The sequence below is a fragment of the Erinaceus europaeus genome, chromosome 9, assembly GCF_950295315.1.
Source record: "Erinaceus europaeus chromosome 9, mEriEur2.1, whole genome shotgun sequence".
Taxonomy (NCBI): Eukaryota; Metazoa; Chordata; class Mammalia; order Eulipotyphla; family Erinaceidae; genus Erinaceus; species Erinaceus europaeus.
Window position 1 is genome coordinate 48,559,632 of NC_080170.1, and position 17,462 is coordinate 48,577,093.

At 38.0% G+C, this 17,462-nt stretch overlaps 1 protein-coding gene across 5 annotated transcripts in view; it reads right to left on the reverse strand.

Moving 5' to 3' along the window:
* TPR (translocated promoter region, nuclear basket protein) overlaps positions 1–17,462 on the reverse strand; it is a 67,595-nt gene that overhangs the window by 16,632 nt on the left and 33,501 nt on the right. For all 5 annotated transcript variants that reach the window (XR_009551581.1, XM_060197844.1, XM_060197842.1 and 2 more), the window contains exons 27-40: positions 15,234–15,418; positions 14,742–14,889; positions 12,882–13,019; positions 12,638–12,769; positions 12,348–12,478; positions 9,410–9,620; positions 7,817–7,960; positions 7,344–7,542; positions 6,225–6,430; positions 5,817–5,878; positions 4,110–4,318; positions 2,803–3,075; positions 1,874–2,022; positions 816–899 (exon numbers count right to left, since the gene is read on the reverse strand). Coding sequence is in view for 4 of the 5 variants with exons in the window: in XM_060197844.1 (XP_060053827.1) it covers positions 816–899; positions 1,874–2,022; positions 2,803–3,075; positions 4,110–4,318; positions 5,817–5,878; positions 6,225–6,430; positions 7,344–7,542; positions 7,817–7,960; positions 9,410–9,620; positions 12,348–12,478; positions 12,638–12,769; positions 12,882–13,019; positions 14,742–14,889; positions 15,234–15,418 (2,271 nt within the window). In the remaining variant the exon portion in view is untranslated. The remainder of the gene's footprint in view (positions 1–815; positions 900–1,873; positions 2,023–2,802; positions 3,076–4,109; positions 4,319–5,816; positions 5,879–6,224; positions 6,431–7,343; positions 7,543–7,816; positions 7,961–9,409; positions 9,621–12,347; positions 12,479–12,637; positions 12,770–12,881; positions 13,020–14,741; positions 14,890–15,233; positions 15,419–17,462) is intronic.

Below are 17,462 nucleotides of genomic sequence, written 5' to 3' on the forward strand. Positions count from 1 at the left end.
CCCCTTACCCTTCAATTTCTGTCTCATCAAATTAAAAGGAAAAAATGGCTGCTGGGAGCAACAGATTTGTAATGCAGCCACTAAGCCCCAAAGACAATCCAGGTGGCAAAAACAAGACCCCCCCCATGACAACAACAACAAACCTGAAGGGTAAAAATGCATTTCTTTCACAGATTATTTTGATTCTAAAGGGAGAAATAGGGCAACAATAGAAACTCAACAAAAGGGCCCATAAGTTCGCTCCAAGTTCAACTAACATTTGTTCTTCAATTTAAGAGTACTCTTTACTACCGACTCTTAACTTGGGAAATCTGCAATTAATATAATTTCTTTAATAAAAATTAGGAAGTAGTGGGAGTCAGATGGTGGCGCAGTGGGTTAAGTGCACATGGCACAAAGCGCAAGGACCAGCATGAAGGTTCCTGGTTCGAGCTACTAGCTCCCCACCTGCAGGGGAGTCGCTTCACAGGCGGTGAAGCAGGTCTGCAGGTGTCTGTCTTTCTCCCCCCCACCTCTGTCTTCCTCTCCTCTCCCCATTTCTCTTTGTCCTATCCAACAATGACGACATCAGTAACAATGACAATAATAACAAGAACAACAAAAAGGGCAACAAAAGGGAAAATAAATAAGTAAAAATTAGGAAGTAGTATACTAATTAGGACTGAAACAAAGCAGTTGTCCTAATTCTAAAAATATGTTATTAATTATAACAAAATTATAATTAAGTTCAATAAGGTTAGTTTGAATAGGGCTAGTCTGTCAAAGCAAATTCTGAAAAAGTGACAATTTTGTTACTTTAAATATGTTTCACTTACTTCTCCAATAGAATCCTGAGAATCCTGGTTGTATACTTGAGTCTCTACTTCTCCATCAGTACTTTCTTCTGCCATAACCTCTTCCTGAATCATAATACACAAGTTTGTTATTGTTGGATGAAGAGTTCAGCTGCTATTGCCAGTAAAACGAAAGTTACATCTAATTTTAAGAAGAGTTATATCAGAATGAACATATATTTATAAAGGTAGCGAATCACATTCTTTTTAAGTATATTGTAAATCAAATTTATGTACATTAAGTATATGCTGATAAAATTTAGTACTAGTGTTAATGTTTAATAGTGAATCTTAATTATAATTTAATATTGAAGAAAATGAAATAGGGACTGGACAGTGGTGTGCCTGGTTGAGTGTATACATTACAGTATACAACGACCCAGGTTCCAGGGCCTGTCTCCCCCCTCATCCCCTATTCTCAACCTGCAAGGGGAAAGCTTCACACAAGTGGTGAAGTAATGCTTTTGCTCCCTCTCTCCCTTTCACCCTCAATTTGTCTCTATTCAATAAATAAAGAAAATATTTTAAAGCAAGAATATAATTTTGGTAAATCTGAAGAAAAGAAGGCAGCTAATTTAAAAATGTCCACAAAACTATGAACTTCCAATATTTTCTGAACAATTCAGAAGTGGAATTTGTTTTTAAAACTGAGACAGGATATGATCATTAAAGATGTGTAAAGGATATAAAGCACTGCTGGAAACAACAGCAAAAATTATCTGGCTGTCAGCAGAAACTTTGTAGTAAGTTCAACAAGAGAGTTTTCTAGAAGTAATGGATTTTTGGCTCCAAAAGGTCCGTTTACTAATGATAGTAAAAAAGAAAGGGAATTAGGCAGGGGTGCAGGGGAAGAGAAAAAGAAACAAGGACAAAAAAGGAAAACAACAAAGCAAAACCCGAACTGAGTGGGATGTACTGTACTGGAGCAAAAGATTCTGGGGAGGGAGAGGCTAGAAGGTATAAAGAGGGTCTTGGGATCTTGGTGTGTCAACAATTGTGCTGTAAACCATTAATTTCCCAATAAAAAGGCCTTTAGCTACCTCAGTTCCTACAGGTGTAACACTTTTCAGCTTCTTTGGTAGAGGCATTTCCACGGTATCATCAGAGACCTGGTCTGATGCTTCTATAGTGCTATCTTCTTCCTCTTCACGTGTACGCTTTGGCAATGAAGAACTTGGGGTGGCTGAAACTTTAAAAGTGCATAAATAAAACACTGAATTAGTCTGATAACAGTTTTGATTACATTAATTAAAAAACCTTTGCGTCATGTAACTAAAGAAAGACACATTCAACATTTAACTGGACAGATCAATACAATTTGTTCTGCTACTCTGTATGTAAACAAAGAGCAATTTACATTATCAGTCAATGGTCTTAGACCATCAACACATCTCCCTATTGTATTGATAGATAACTGCTATTCACAAAGTTTACAGAGACTTTTATAGTCTGTAAAACTTCTAGGGCTTTCTACACTGTAGAATATATCTAGACTATCTAAATATACAATGTAAAAAGTTCACTCTATGTATTTAGATTTAAAAAGCATTATATGCTCTTGACTTCAGATGTCATTTAGATAATAAGTCCTGAATTAAATGACAAGCAATGTTATATGTTTTATCGCTTAAAAAATAACTAGAGGAAAAAGTATTCTAATGATATTCAGTAATAAACATGAATAAATTTGTTACGATACAGTATTCCCATTCTAATACGGGAATTTATAGCTAAAAAGCTATAAATGCACAGGCCTAGACTAACTCCATTTAAAAATTACCCTTGGGGCCAGGTGGTGGCGCACCTCCTTAAATGCGCACACTACAGTGCGCAAAGACTTCAAGCTTCTGATCCCCACATGCAGGGGTGGGGGGAGCTTCGCGAGTGGGGAAGTAGAGCTGTGGGTGTCTCTCTGTCTCTATCCAATAATAAATAAATGAAAATAAAATAAAATAAAAATTACCCTTACCAGTGCCAAACACAGCTGTGGAAGTAGAAGGCCGCTCAACTGGTGAACTCTGAACAACATCTACTAAATTTGGGGCTGGCTCTTGATTTGCAGGTTCAATCTGAGGATGACTCTGTTGTGTGGGCTGCACAAAAGCTGTAGCCTGTGTTTGTTGCTGAACAGTTAAAATGGGTTGAGCAATTGAAGGCTGCACATTAGGACTAGTAGAACGAACAGATCCACTTGTGCTTCCAAAAACTGGAACATGTTCCACAGGGCCTTCTGACTGCATAGCTGAAGAAAAAAAAAAATCATATTTACTATGTAAAAAGTCTTAACAAAGCTGTTAGTATTCTTCCTTATTATGTGTAATAGGTAACATTTTTTGCAGTTATATGTATACATATCTTACCACTTACTACACAAAAACAACAGGCAGAGATGTATTACGTATTCTTGTACTGTTTTGCCTCTCTGTGACAAGTAGAACAGTGCAAAGCAAGCTGAATTAACTTAACTTTTGGAAACTATTTTTGCACTTAATATTATATTTAAATTATGGCCAGATAAGATAAACAAAAAAAGAGACTGAAATAAGTGTAAAGCTTTATTTATTTTTTAAAAAGTAATTTTTCATTTAATTATTATTTTTTCATGAAGACCTTGGCCAAACTGAAGTTTTAATGAACCATCACTTAGCTTTTAATTAATATAAAACAAGCATTAAGTTGCATTGGTCATTATCTGACCATCTTACCAGATGTAGAGAAATAAAATATTCTGTATTTTCGTAGCATATGCACATATCTAGGGAAAGTGCAACAACAACGTTTTACTGAGCACTTGTGAGGGGTTACATAAAGGGACTAACAATGAATAAAAAGTTTTTCTCCCTTGAGAAGCTAGTGGAATAAAAGGGCACAAATTCAACTGAATCAATTAGATTTGTAATGAGTAGCGGAGTGGAGAAAACAATGCTGAGATCAAACAACTTCAGTGAAAAGCTATTTATTTGTGTTGTTGACTAGTTCAGCAAGCTTTCCTAAGGGGACTTCAAGTCATTAAAAGTGAAAATTTTGGTCCCAGAAAAACATGTCATCTATTTACAGTAGCAAATTTTTAGAATTAAAGCAATATGGACAGGAAGAATGGGAGGAATTAAAAGCATGAATCCTGGGGAATACATTTGATATTCATTGCCCATTTTACTGTGATGTTTGTGCTAGCTTTAGAAGAACTCCCACTTATCCTTAAAGTTAACTATCACCTTCTTGTAAAACATCTTTAACAGGCAGTCAATCCAACTAGATCTGTATTACTTTACTTACCTTCCTGTGATTCCACCTGTGTAGTGGGCATCACTGTGGCTGTTGGAGTAGTGGTGGGATTTGTAACAGTGGCAGGTGTAACCATGGGGCGGATGCTGGCCCTAGGTGTAGACTTATTCCCAGCCATGGCTGCAGCTGTCACTTTACTTGGAGTAGACACAACAGGAGTTGGCTTGATATTGGCTGTTGGTGGGTCTGATGTGCTGGCACTTAGAGGGACAATACAAGAATAATGATCCATAAAAGATTAGTATACATATTCGATTTAAAGTACATGTCAGCACAAGGAAAGCTTAGGTTCCCTGAACAGTGTTCAGTGATCTGTTTAGTATACCTAGATTTTTTTTAAGTATTTATTTATTCCCTTTTGTTGCCCTTGTTTTATTGTTTTAGTTATTATTGTTGTCATTGTTAGATAAGACAGAGAGAAATGGAGAGAGGAGAGAGGAGAGGGAGACAGAGAGGAGGAGAGAAAGATAGACACCTGCAGACTTGCTTCACTGTTTGTGAAGCGACTCCCCTGCAGATGGGGTGCCGGGAGCTCGAACAGGGATCCTTATGCCAGTCCTTACGCTTTGCGACACCTGTGCTTAACCCGCTGCACTACAGCCCGACGCCCGTACATCTAGATCTTATGAACTATTTTTCCTAATACTGATTCAGCAGATAATGAGCTCAGTTCTATATATTTTATCTTATCATACATATTACTTGTTATTTTCTTTCTTCTTTTTCTGCCTCCAGGGTTATCCCTTGGGCTCAGTACTGCACTATGAATCCATTGCTCCTGGAGGCCATTTTCTCTATTTTGTTGCTGCCCTTGTTATTGTTGCCATTGCTATTATTGTTGTTGGCTAGGACAGAGATAAATTGAAAGAGGAGGGAAAAACAAGAGAGGGGGAGAGAAAGACACCTACAGACCTGCTTCACTGCTTGTGAAGTGATCACCCCGCACTTAACCCAGTGTGCTACCGCCCAGCCCCCTACTGTTTATTTTCTTTACTGCAGCAGGGAGGGTTATTGCTGGGGTTTGGTGCCTACATGATGAATCCACTACTTCTGGTGGCCAACAATTTTCTTTCCCCTTCTCCCTCCTCCTGCTTCCTTCCTCCCTTCCATTTTGATAAGACAGCGAGAAAATGGGGGGTGGGGGGGGAGAAAACCCTTACTCATGATTTATCAAGCTTCTTCCCTGCAGGTGGGGACTGGAGGCTGGAACTCTGGTCCTTGCATATAGTAATGTGTGCACTCAACTGGATGTACTTACTACCACCTGGTCTTCCTTTGCATATTAAAAACCTCAAAGTTCAAACTAAAGAGGTTATGAAGTGAAGCATTAAAAGCTACAGGAAATGATCCCAAGCAGCGCATGCTAACAAAGTAAAGGTATTTAGCTGAACCCCAGTTAGAGCTGTGCCTCTTTTAATTAAATCAAAATATGAATATAAAAGTTGGAAACACATCTAAGAGGCCAGTCACAAACTAAAGGATACTCTCTGTCACCATGCTCCAGCTGAAAAAGACGGTAAATACTCTGAAAAGAAGTGTTCCAGGACGACAAACTGGTCACTGCATAATGCAGTTTTGCAGGAGTGTGCTTTAGTGTATACTTTAGTAATGCCATACAAACTTGTTTTTTTCTGCAAAGATTGGATCTTTCTTGAATTTGAAAGAGACATAGATACTGTAAAAGAATTGAAAACTCACATTCCTCTTTCACCAGAGGCTTGAGCAGTTTTCAGTGTGATCTGTCGCTGCTGTTCTGGGGCCTATAAAAAGACAATGATAAATTATTGTGCTATCCCAGCAGTCTCCTAGAGGATAACAGGGAAATATTTAACTTTTGTTAATTCTCTGGTAAGTTTTGCTACTCAAAATTCACCATGACAAAGGCTCTTGTGACTGGCTTGAGAAATATGTAGTACATGGCCCATGTCTACAACTGTAAGGGAACTGTGGTGGCTTGCGATGGGGAGACTGATGATTCACAACTCTGGTGGTGGCAATGGTGTGGACTTAATGTCGACATGTAATTTTGTAAAATAAAAAAAGGAGAGAAATATGCAGTACAAAGAAAAAAGATGTTTCCCCCTCTAAACAGAATTATCTGATCACCTTATTAGTAGGTTCTTGGGGTTCATCTCTTTGTTCAAGGTGTCTTTCCTGATGTTCTCTGAGTTCTCTTTCCAAGCGACTAATTCGACCTTCATACTGGGATTTAAGAGCAGTCATACGAACATCCAGTTCATCTTTCTGCTGGTCTAAGGCTCCATTCCTTTGTTTAAGCTCTTCGTTTTCTTTGGTTAACTGATCTTTCACACCTACAGAAGTAGCCACGAGATTCTATTAATATTATAATCAAGTACTAGAAATAATACTTATGCACCTAGTAGACAAAGGTTATATCAGATTCTATTCTTTAAAAAAAAAAATATATATATATATATTTATATTTATTTACTATTGGATACAGACAGAAATTGAGAGGGGAGGAGAAGATAGAGACAGAGAGATACCTGCAGACTTGCTTCATCACTTGTGGAGCTTTCCCTCTGCAGCTGGGGACCAAGAGCTTGAACTTGGTTCCTTGAGCATTGCTGTATGCGCTTAGCCAGGTGCACCACCACCTGGCCCCTCAGAGTTTATTCCTAAACTTCAATACTTATTTAGATTTCAATAGATTACTAAATATAAAGGCAGCTATAATTAGCTTCCCTCCCCTGTAACTTCATTTTGTGTAAGTTGCAGGATATTATCTTATTATTAAAATCAGTACTCAAAACAAAACCCAACTGATTTGGCATTTTATTCGATCTACAAAACAAAACTGGCAAGCAAATGCAGTAAGGTCCTGCGTGTTGGCTGCAGCACTGGACTCCTTATAAGTCAGATATAATATTCTCTTGAAGGGCTAGAAAGCCCTCAGTGAAAGTGGTGTAGAAAATTTACCTGGCTGGTCAGAATCCACATACTTTGGGAGCACACTGTTGACTCTAAGGATATCACATACTATAATAGAAGGACAGCACACTCCCTCTCACCAATTAACAGTCAGTAACTTCACAAATGAAGATTTTCATCACTGAAAAATGAAGATGACTAATTTTGTCTAAATATAATATTTAAAGCATATGAGGATAACATGTCAATGTTTACTCTTGCCGTTCCCATTTAAAGTCTATGCCAACCAGCTTTAACTATCAAATTCAAACCTTAATGCATAAAGACACTTACCAGCTAAATGTGCAATTTTTGATTTTGCTGCTACAATGGCCTTTCTTGTTTTTTCCTCCTTTTCAGTTATCTGCTGTCGGAGCTGCTCCTCTTGGGTGGTTCTATCTTGAAGATCCTGACGAAGTCGTGAAAGTTCAGACTGAAGCTGCACAGACTGTTCCTGGAGATTTCTTGCTTCAGCCTCTTTTTCAGATAATGTCTTTAAAGAAAGTATCATGTAATTCAATCAAACCAAACTGATCAGATTATATGAACTTTATGGTCTGTAGATTTAAGGTGTAAAATATTACTTATGTAGATTATAAAATTCAAAAGGGCACTAGAATATAGACATTATTTACAAACATGAGCTATTCAAAATGAAAGGGACAATTTGTAACTTGCATACAAGAGAATGTCCAGTGTTTAACCTTTTTCCTTAGCTAGTCAGCAGGAATTAGATTAATAAACCTTTCACCGTTGTCAATTCATACCTTCTGCAGATTCTCTACTTGACCCTCCAGTGACTTTGACTTGGCTTCAGCCTGGTTGAGAGTTTCTTTGAGCTCCTGCATTTCCTGGACTGAGACATGCTGTTCCTGATGGTCTCCAGAAGACTGAGCTGAGGTCTCCATGGCCTAAGGTGACAAATAATAGTAACAAATTCACATTTATAATTCTACTTTTGCAAGTTCAACTACCCAAAAAAGATGATCTTTAAGGGTGTTCATAAGTTCTCTAGGGAACAACCAAATACTCACAGTTATAGTTACCTAAGTTAAGATTTTCCATACAACTAAGTATCAACCAGTTAACAAAAATGTTGACTTATTCTAAGTGTTTTTTGACACAGAAACGTATTTTCACATTCCTGAATAAAGTGAGAAAAAGCAGACTAGAAAAACACACACACAATGACTTTAAAATACAAAATAAAACAAATAACAACAACACATTATTAAGAAGAGTTAACGCAAAACAGAAGATGGCTCACTGAGTAGGACACCGTGTCTTGGTGTATAAGGCCCAAACTGAAGGAGCTCTATTGCTGGGGTATCTTTCCTCTGTTTATCCGAGTAAAAAAGTGGCCAGGTGGTGGCACACGTGGTTGACTGCACATGTTACAAAGGACTAAGGTTCAAGCCCCTGGCCCCTACCTTCAGGGGTAAAGTTTCACAAGTGGTTGAAACAGGGCTACAGGTGTCTCTCTGCCTTTCTCCTTTTCTATCTCTCCATTCCGCTCAATTCCTGACTGTCTTTATCCAATAAATAAAGATTAAAAAAAAAAAGTGGCCAGAGATGGTGAAATTGAGCGTGAGTGAAGCCCTGGCTTTGAAAAACAAACAACACACTAAAAGTGCTATCCTATCAGTAGTTAAAATCTTGATAAGTAAGAATTCTAATATCCCCCCCCCCTTTATTTCTAATAGTGCTAATTTTGCAAATACACAAGCATACAAGTCCCTTGGGCTGGCGAAATAGCTCACTTGAATAATCTTCTGCTTTGTCATGCATGCAACCCGGACTGAAGCCTGGCCCCCACCATACTAGAGGAAGGTTCAGTGCTGTGGTCTCTTTCACTCTGTTTCTATCAAAAACATACATACATACATACATACATACATACATACAAGTTCCTCATCTTTGGGAACTAAAAAACAAAATTTTTAAATTTTAAATTTGAATTTAAAATACAACTTGAAGGTAGGGGGTAGATAGCATAATGGTTAGGCAATGAGGCTCTATTGAAAGATTAGATTGTGATAAGCTGTTGGCATAACTACCTATTTAAAACTATAAGAAAGCCTGGTTAATAATAAAGAATATCATTTTACATTTTTAATCAACGATGAATTATAAGAAAAGTTTTGAAAAAAAATTCCCTTAATGAACATTGAGACTTAATAAGAAACTAAAAACATAAAGCAACAAAAAACACATACAAAATTATGCTTGAGTTCAGAATAAAAAATAAATTATGAAGTAAAAACTTTGAGTCATTATAGCATATACAAAAGCAAATTATGTACATCAAAAGTTATAAATAAAATGCTAGATATATTTAAAAGAAAGCCATTTCAAAATACCTTATCTTGCTGTGCTTTTAGCTCTTCATACTGAGTCTTATATCTACGTCCAATTTTCTTGACCTGAGTAATAGTTTTGACTTTTTCTTGAATGTCAATTATTTTGGCATCTAAGTCTTTCTGGATTGTTTCTTTTTCAGTTTTTACTTTATTTAAATCATCCTTTAGACTCTGGATTAAGTTTTGGTTGTTAGTCAAAGATGCATTTGATCTAAGCAAATAAAAAAAGTACAAGAACAGTGCTAAAATGTGAAACTTCTCTCAAATTTAAAAATCCTTTATTTTTCAAAAGCATAGCAGCATGTACACAAGACCTCTAATAGTTATTCTTTAACTTATGGATCAGTGATTCCTTAGAAAGATGTTATATCTGGCTCCCCACCTGCAGGGGAGTCGATTCACAAGCGGTGAAAGAGGTCTGCAGGTGTCTGTCTTTCTCTCCCCCTCTCTTGTCTCCCCCTCCTCTCTCCATTTCTCTCTGTCCTATCCAACAATGACATCAATAACAATAATAATGACTACAACAATAAAACAACAAGGGCAATAATAAAACAACAAGGGCAACAAAAGGGAATAAATAAATATTAAAAAAAAATTAAGATGTTCTATCTTTACTCCACAAGCAAACATGCCATTTTAGTGAGGAGAAAAATACTAAGCTGCTAGTACTTTAATATGAGCAAATTTTCACAGTAACCAAATGTTGGTACACATATTTTAATCCACATTGACCAGACAGCAAAACCACACTCTACTAGATCAGATGATAAACTTTCTTTCTTTTTTAAATAGTTTATACATGCATAACATTTCTCAGTTTTCCACATAATAATACAACTTTCTTCTTAGGGCTAAATGGAGTAATAATGTTAGGTTGTGTAGGTCATACAGTTTTTAGTACATACTTGCTTATCTTTTTACACTGACTTGAAAATATAAAAAACACATAAAAATATATAATATATAATATATAAAAATATATGTAAAATTTGAAAATACAAAGAGCCATAACAAGCTGTACAAAACGAGGCCAGTAGAGTAGCTTGTCAATCCCTGTACTTTACCATGAAATGAATTTGAAATTGGATAACCTGAATTGAGCACAGGGTTTACAACTACTACTTCTGTAGTCTTGAGTACCTGTATGTATAGTGGCTATGACATGGACAAATGACGCAGAAGTCTTAAAAAGGTACTCCAAAAACAGAGAGAGAGATATCTGTAACAAACACTGCTTTGCCACTTGTGAAGCTTTCCCCTGCACGTGGATACTGGGGGCTTGAACCCAGGTTCTTGTACATTGGTATAATGTTCTTATCCAGGTGTGCCACCAACCAGCCCCTCAATGCCTGCACTATACTACAAGTCCACTGTTCCTGTGACTTTTTATTTATTTATTTTTTATAAGACAGAGAAAAATTGAGGGGGGAAGGGAATACAGAGGAGTAGGAGGAGACAGACTGACACCTATAGACCTGTGAAGTGAAACCCCTGCAGGTGGGGAGCCGGGGGCTTGAACCAGGATCCTTGCACTGGTCCTTGCGCTTCGTACTATTCGTGCACTTAACCTGGTGCGCCACTGCCCGACTCACTGCATTAGAATATTTCTAACCTAAAACTGTATTAAAAACCTTCAGTCTTAAGAGGGTAGAGTTGCCTTCCTTGTATGTGTAAAGACCCAGGCTGGATCTCTGGCACCTCATATATAAAAGCAGTGCTCTGGTTGCCATGTTCTCTCTCCTCCTTTTCTCTTTTTTAAAATTTTTATTTATATTTATTTATTTTCCCTTTTGTTGCTCTTATTGTTTTTGTAGTTATTATTGTTGTTATTGATGTCGTTGCTGTTAAGACGGGACAGAGAGAAATGGAGAGAGGAGGGGACGACAGAAAGGGGGAGAGAAAGATAGGTACCTGCAGACCTCCTTCACTGCCTGTAAAGCAACTCCCCTGCAGGTGGGGAGTCAGGGGCTTGAACCAGGATTCTTACACTGGTCCTTGCACTTTGCAAGTGCGCTTAACCTTTTCTTGTTCATAAGTAGATAAATACACATTTAAAAAGCCTTTTAAAGTAATTTTTGATTATAAGTCAAGAAACATAAAAACACCCATACAGGAGCCATTCTGATTTTTGGAAAAATACAGTTATTTCTGACTTATCGACTATCTATTTCATAAAAAGTAACAAAACACAAAGAAATCATCACAGGGGGCAAGGAAAGGGCACAGCTGGTTAAGTGCACATGTTACAGTGCTCAAAGACCCAGGTTCAAGTCCCCGGTCTTTACCTGGAGGAAAGCTTCACAAGTGGTAAAGCTGGGCTGTAGGTGTCTGTCTCTCTCTCCCTACCTCCCCCTTCTTCCCAATTTCTGTCTGTCTCTCTCCCTCTCTACCTCCCCCTTCTTCTCAATTTCTGTCTCTATTCAGTAATAAACAAATTAATTAATTTAAAAAAAAAAAGAAATACATCATACACAAAGACTTTAAATTATAGCTTGCTTGGTTCCATAATAAAGATATCACATATAAAGGCTTCTCCTGCACTTCTCATGCATTCTAAACCCAGGAAACACTTATGGAAGCCGATAAAGAGAGCAACAGGGAGTTGGGCCTAGCATAGCAGGTTAAGCGCAAATGGCGCAAAGCACAAAGACCAGCGGCCCTGGCTCCCCACTTGTAGGGGAGTCGCTCCACAGGCGGTGAAGCAGGTCTGCAGGTGTCTATCTTTCTCTCACCTTCTCTGTCATCCCCTCCTCTCTCCATTTCTCTCTGTCCTATCTAACAGTGACGACATCAATAGCAACAATAATAACTGCAACAACAATAAAAAGATAACAAGGATACTAAAAGACAAAATAAATTAAAAAAATTTTTTTAAAAAAGAGAGTAATAAACTTTAAGATCTAAAGCATTATATAAATTAAGGTTTCTTCACACTTACCTTGCAATTTCGGCTTTAAGTCTCCCAACTTCTTCAGTCAACTGTTGAATACGTTTAGTATGAACTTCCTTTTCAGAAAGGAGTTTTCGATATTCTTCTGTATCTGGATCTTTCTGTTGACTCACTAGATGCTAGAACACAAAGAAGACATAAAACTGGCATACCGTCGTAAAATGGAATATCTAATTATAGTTACACTAATTCTTCCAACATCTTTGTCATCTTCAATTTTACCCTATCATTTAAGGTCAACACTATTCCCTGTTTGGAATGAATTTAACTGCATTTACCTGGTTTCGTGCTTTCCAACGTTTGACATCTTCTTCCAATAACTTCTTCTCTGCTTGTAACATACCACTTTTTTCACTTAGCTCAGCATTTGCTTCTTGTAGAGGTAAAATATCTAACTCCAGTTTCCTCACCTAAAAATTATGTCAGCATTTTTTTAAAAAAAAAACACCCACTGGGGGGAAAAATATTTACAGCATTATTAGGAAATAGCATGCCTCTACTTTTGATTAGTAAGTTACAAACCTTTGCTTGCATTTGCTGAAGATCTTGTTCAAGCCTCTCTTTTTCCTCTCTCAGCATCTTATTGGTCTCCATAACTACGTTCATGGTTTCAGTTTTCTTCATCAGCTCTTCATGCTGGGCCATTGTTTTTGCAGTTACCTGAAGATTCCAAGCACAATTAGACACCAGCAACTAACAAAAGGTAGTTCTAATCCATGCTAAAACACAATGACGATGTAAATGTAAATTTTCTAAACTGAAATTTGGTAAGTTTTCCACATTTTCTCTAATGTCTGCCAATTACAAAATCTTTTTTTTTTTTTTTTTAATTTTTTACTGGACAGAGACAGGGAGAAATTGAGAGAGATGGGGGAGATAGAGAGGAAGAGAGACAGAGAGACACCTGCAGACCTGCTTCACCGCCTGTGAAGCGACTCTCCTTCAGGTGGGAGCCGGGGCTCGAACTGGGATCTTAAAGCTTGTCCTTGCGCTTTGCGCCACGTGCGCCTAACCTGCTGCACTACTGCCCAACTCCCTACAAAATCTTAAGAAGTGCATGGAATCACAAAATTGAAAGGACAGTCAAGTTCCACCAAATAATTATTATTAACAAGAAGCAAATATTAATTTATATTGTTATCTTTCTGTATCCTTTTTCTTGCTTTACTTAATTTATAAAGTTCTAAGATGGTTTAATTTTAGTTTCTCCCTTTTTTCAGAAACCCATTTCACTTAGTTATTCATTGTTCTGAAATATTTTATGAAATATCTGTTCAACTGAATAGAACTTTTTCCTGTTCTCATTAATTGCAATTATTCATCTCTGGCATGCCATCTTATTGCCTCATTACTGTCAAAATGTGGCTGATAGTTGTCAGGGAACACTGTTCATGCCCAGGCAAATATGCTATTATTTTTGTTACAGTGGTATCACTCCTTGACTTTCTTCAGCTGTAACACTTGGTTTTCTCCCCTCTGTGTCTATTTCATGGCAACATGAAGTACATGAGGCATTTCCTAGTAGTTGTTATCTGAAGATAGTCTAAAGGAACAGTAAAGAAAGCAGAAGAGACTGAAACAATATGCAATTTTAGTAACCCTGATTCCAGCCCTTTTCCTCCAAGTGTTAACTCCACTTAATTGGTGGCTGTTCATTGTTTCTATCATAGAATATCTCTAAAGCTGGAGCCCCAAAATATAACTTTTAAGACCTATAACAGATCCCTCTCTCCACTATCATGGGTCACTTCCATCAGGAATGTCATCATAACACTTCTTATGGGCCTTTCAAGGACTTTACCCTCACTATAAAGCAACAATTAAGGACTGCACCATTTTCTTCAAGTTTGGGAGCTACTCTTACCTTAACCCAGCTTTCTAGTTCTATTCTCAACTCTGACACCATCTTCTCAGACAATATTTTTTGGTCTACCTGGAGGCTAGTTATCAAGCTCCAGCAAAAAAATACTAAAGTTACAGGCCACTTAGAATATACCTAAAATGGACTTGTAGCTTCTTTCCACCCCAAGATCCTCAATCTCATTTGCTCTATTTCTAATTACTGGTTCCTGCTTATTGAACTCTTTGTTGAAAAGAAGCAGGATGGGAGTATGGATCGGCCTGTCAACACCCATGTCCTGTGGAGAAGCAGTTACAGAAGCCAGAACTCCCACCTTCTGCACCCCAAAAGAATTCTGATCCATATTCCCAGAAGGCTCTGAATTCCAATTCCATCAGGACCCAGAGAGAAGGGGGGTTGGGAAGCAACATTCAGAAGTGGCTGTGGGTGTAGGTTTGAATTGGAGGGGAGGAGAGAGCAGGACCATGGAAGTGGGCAAATGAATGGTGTGGAATTAAACCAGTATTTAAAAAATAACACACCTGGACTTTCTCTCTTTCAGCATTTAGACTATCTTGCAGTTCCTGCAGTTCTCGTTCTAGAAGTTCAACTCTCTGTCGGTAACGCAGACTCTCAACCTGAGCCACCTCAAACCTAGTTTCTGCAATTTCTTTTTCTCGTCGTATAAATCTATAAGGATATATAAGGTTTGACTTGAATTAAAAAAAAATGAACACAATTTAAAACATGCACTTTTTTCAAGATGACAAAAAGCATTTACTTTAATAAATATTTTAACATTTATTTAATTTTAATGATACAGAAATATTCAATTTATCAATGAACCCACAATTAGATTAAACTGAAATCACCAATTTAAACTAACAAATATCTGTCAATCACTAATTGGGTTTTGGTCAACAAGTCAGAGTAAACACTGTACCAAAATAGCAGAGAAAGTTCTTCTCTAAATTATGCCATTGTGGTTTCTTTTATACTCGCAGCACGTCAGATTAGGCATATATTGGCTTTACCTGAGAATTTCTAAAATTTGCTCTTGAGATTTTCCTTCTTCGCTGAGAGATACATTCAGTGGACCCTGTACACCTTCTTTCATAGAGGCAACGACCTTGTCACTTAGTTTTTCGATCTGATCATGAAGTAATCGGTTTTGTTTCTCTAGATCTTCACAGCGTGACACACACTTGGAAACTTCATCCTGTAAGCACAGAGAATGTTACCAGCAGGTTTTCTGACATACAAACAAACAAACAAACAAAAATCCCAAACAAGAAAGCCCTTTCAATTCTTCAGAACATTCTATTACTATGTGTAATGCCACCTTAAGAAATTCAGTTATCTGCAACAATATGAATGAATTCAACAGATATTATGCTAAAAGAACAATCACACAGAGAAAGATATTTTCCTTACGACCTTACGTATATGTGGAATCTCACAGACACTGAACAGATTGGTGGTTATCAGAAGTGGGGGAGTGGTGGGTAAGGTTGACAAAATGAGTGAAGTGAATCAAAAGGTAAATTTCTACTTATGGAAACTAAAAGCAGGACCTGACCAAATTGTAAGTAGGGCACCAAAGTAAAAACCCTGTGGTGAGGGGGTAGACATGCAGCTTCCTGGGACAGTGGGGGGTGGGAGTGGGTGGGAGGGATGGGTCACAGTCTTTTGGTGGTGTTTATGTACACTCCTAGTAAAATGTAGTCATATAAATCACTAGTTAATTAATACGAGAGGGGGAAAATTAATTGTATGTCTCGAAGTTTTTCAAAACACAAACTGAATCTTTTCAATATATAGGCTGTGTAACTGATATGCAGACTCTCTCAAAAGCCTAGACCAAGTAGATCAGAAGCAACCAATAACACAGCTATATACAAGATACTGGGTACTATACAGCAAACCCTAACAAAAGGACTTTTCAAAGTTAACCCAATTACCAAATAATGTGATGATAACATTAACTATCGATTGTCTTTTTGAACCCTAAGACAGCAGGAACCTCACATCTCCACTATAGAGCCTCTACTTCCCCCAGTCCTGGAACCTTTGGATAGGGCCCACTTTCCCGTATGCCTCTGCCAATCCATATCAAATAATATTGCATCTGCCAATCACAACCTAAACAACACAACGATTGCCATCTCAACATGCTTCACTTCAGACTGTGTCCAGAGACTTCAGGTGTGGAATGACAACCCTTCAGCTTCATTACTTGGGTGAGACCTTTCCTTTCATAGTATACTCTAATTCCATCTCAGGTGGTTCACTTTCTAACAAAGTCCCAAAACCTAGATATACACCAGTTTCTCTGAGAGAGAGCATATGTTCACACGTATCCATAAACTACTGCAAAATATAAACCTGAAAGCAGAAGTACACTAGAGTTTGCAGTGAGTACCCCCCTAACACTTCCTCTCCACTATTCCAAGCTTTGGGTCCATGATTGCTCAACAATTTGTTTGGCTTCGTATGTTGACTCTCTTTTCAGTCACCAGGTTCCAGATGTCATCAGGATGCCGGCCAGGCTTCCCTAGACTGAAGACCCCACCAATGTGTCCTGGAGCTCCGCTTCCCCAGAGACACACCCACTAGGGAAAGAGAGAGGCAGACTGGGAGTATGGACCAACCAGTCAACACCCATGTTCAGCGGGGAAGTAATTACAGAGGCCAGACCTTCTACCTTCTGCAACCCACAATGACCCTGGGTCCATGCTCCCAGAGGGATAGAGAATGGGAGAGCTATCGGGGGAGGGGGTGGGATATGGAGATTGGGTGGTGGGAATTGTGTGGAGTTGTACCCCTCCTACCCTATGGTTTTGTTAATTAATACTTTCTTTTTAAAAAAATATTTATTTTATTTATTCCCTTTTGTTGCCCTTGCTGTTTTTTTTTTTTTAATTGTTGTAGTTATTACTGCTGTTGTCGTTGTTGGATAGGACAGAGAGAAATGGAGAGAGGAGGGGAAGACAGAGAGGAGGAGAGAAAGATAGACACCTGCAGACCTGCTTCACCGCCTGTGAAAGGACTCCCCTGCAGGTGGGGAGCCGGGGCTCGAACCGGGATCCTTGTGCCGGTCCTTGTGCTTTGCGCCACCTGCGCTTAACCCACTGCGCTATAGCCCGACTCCCAATTAATACTTTCTTAAATTGAAAAAAAAAAAATTTCTACTTACAAAACAAAGAAGTCACAGGATGCACACTAAGGCATAATGAACTGAACTGCATATTTGAAAGTTGCTA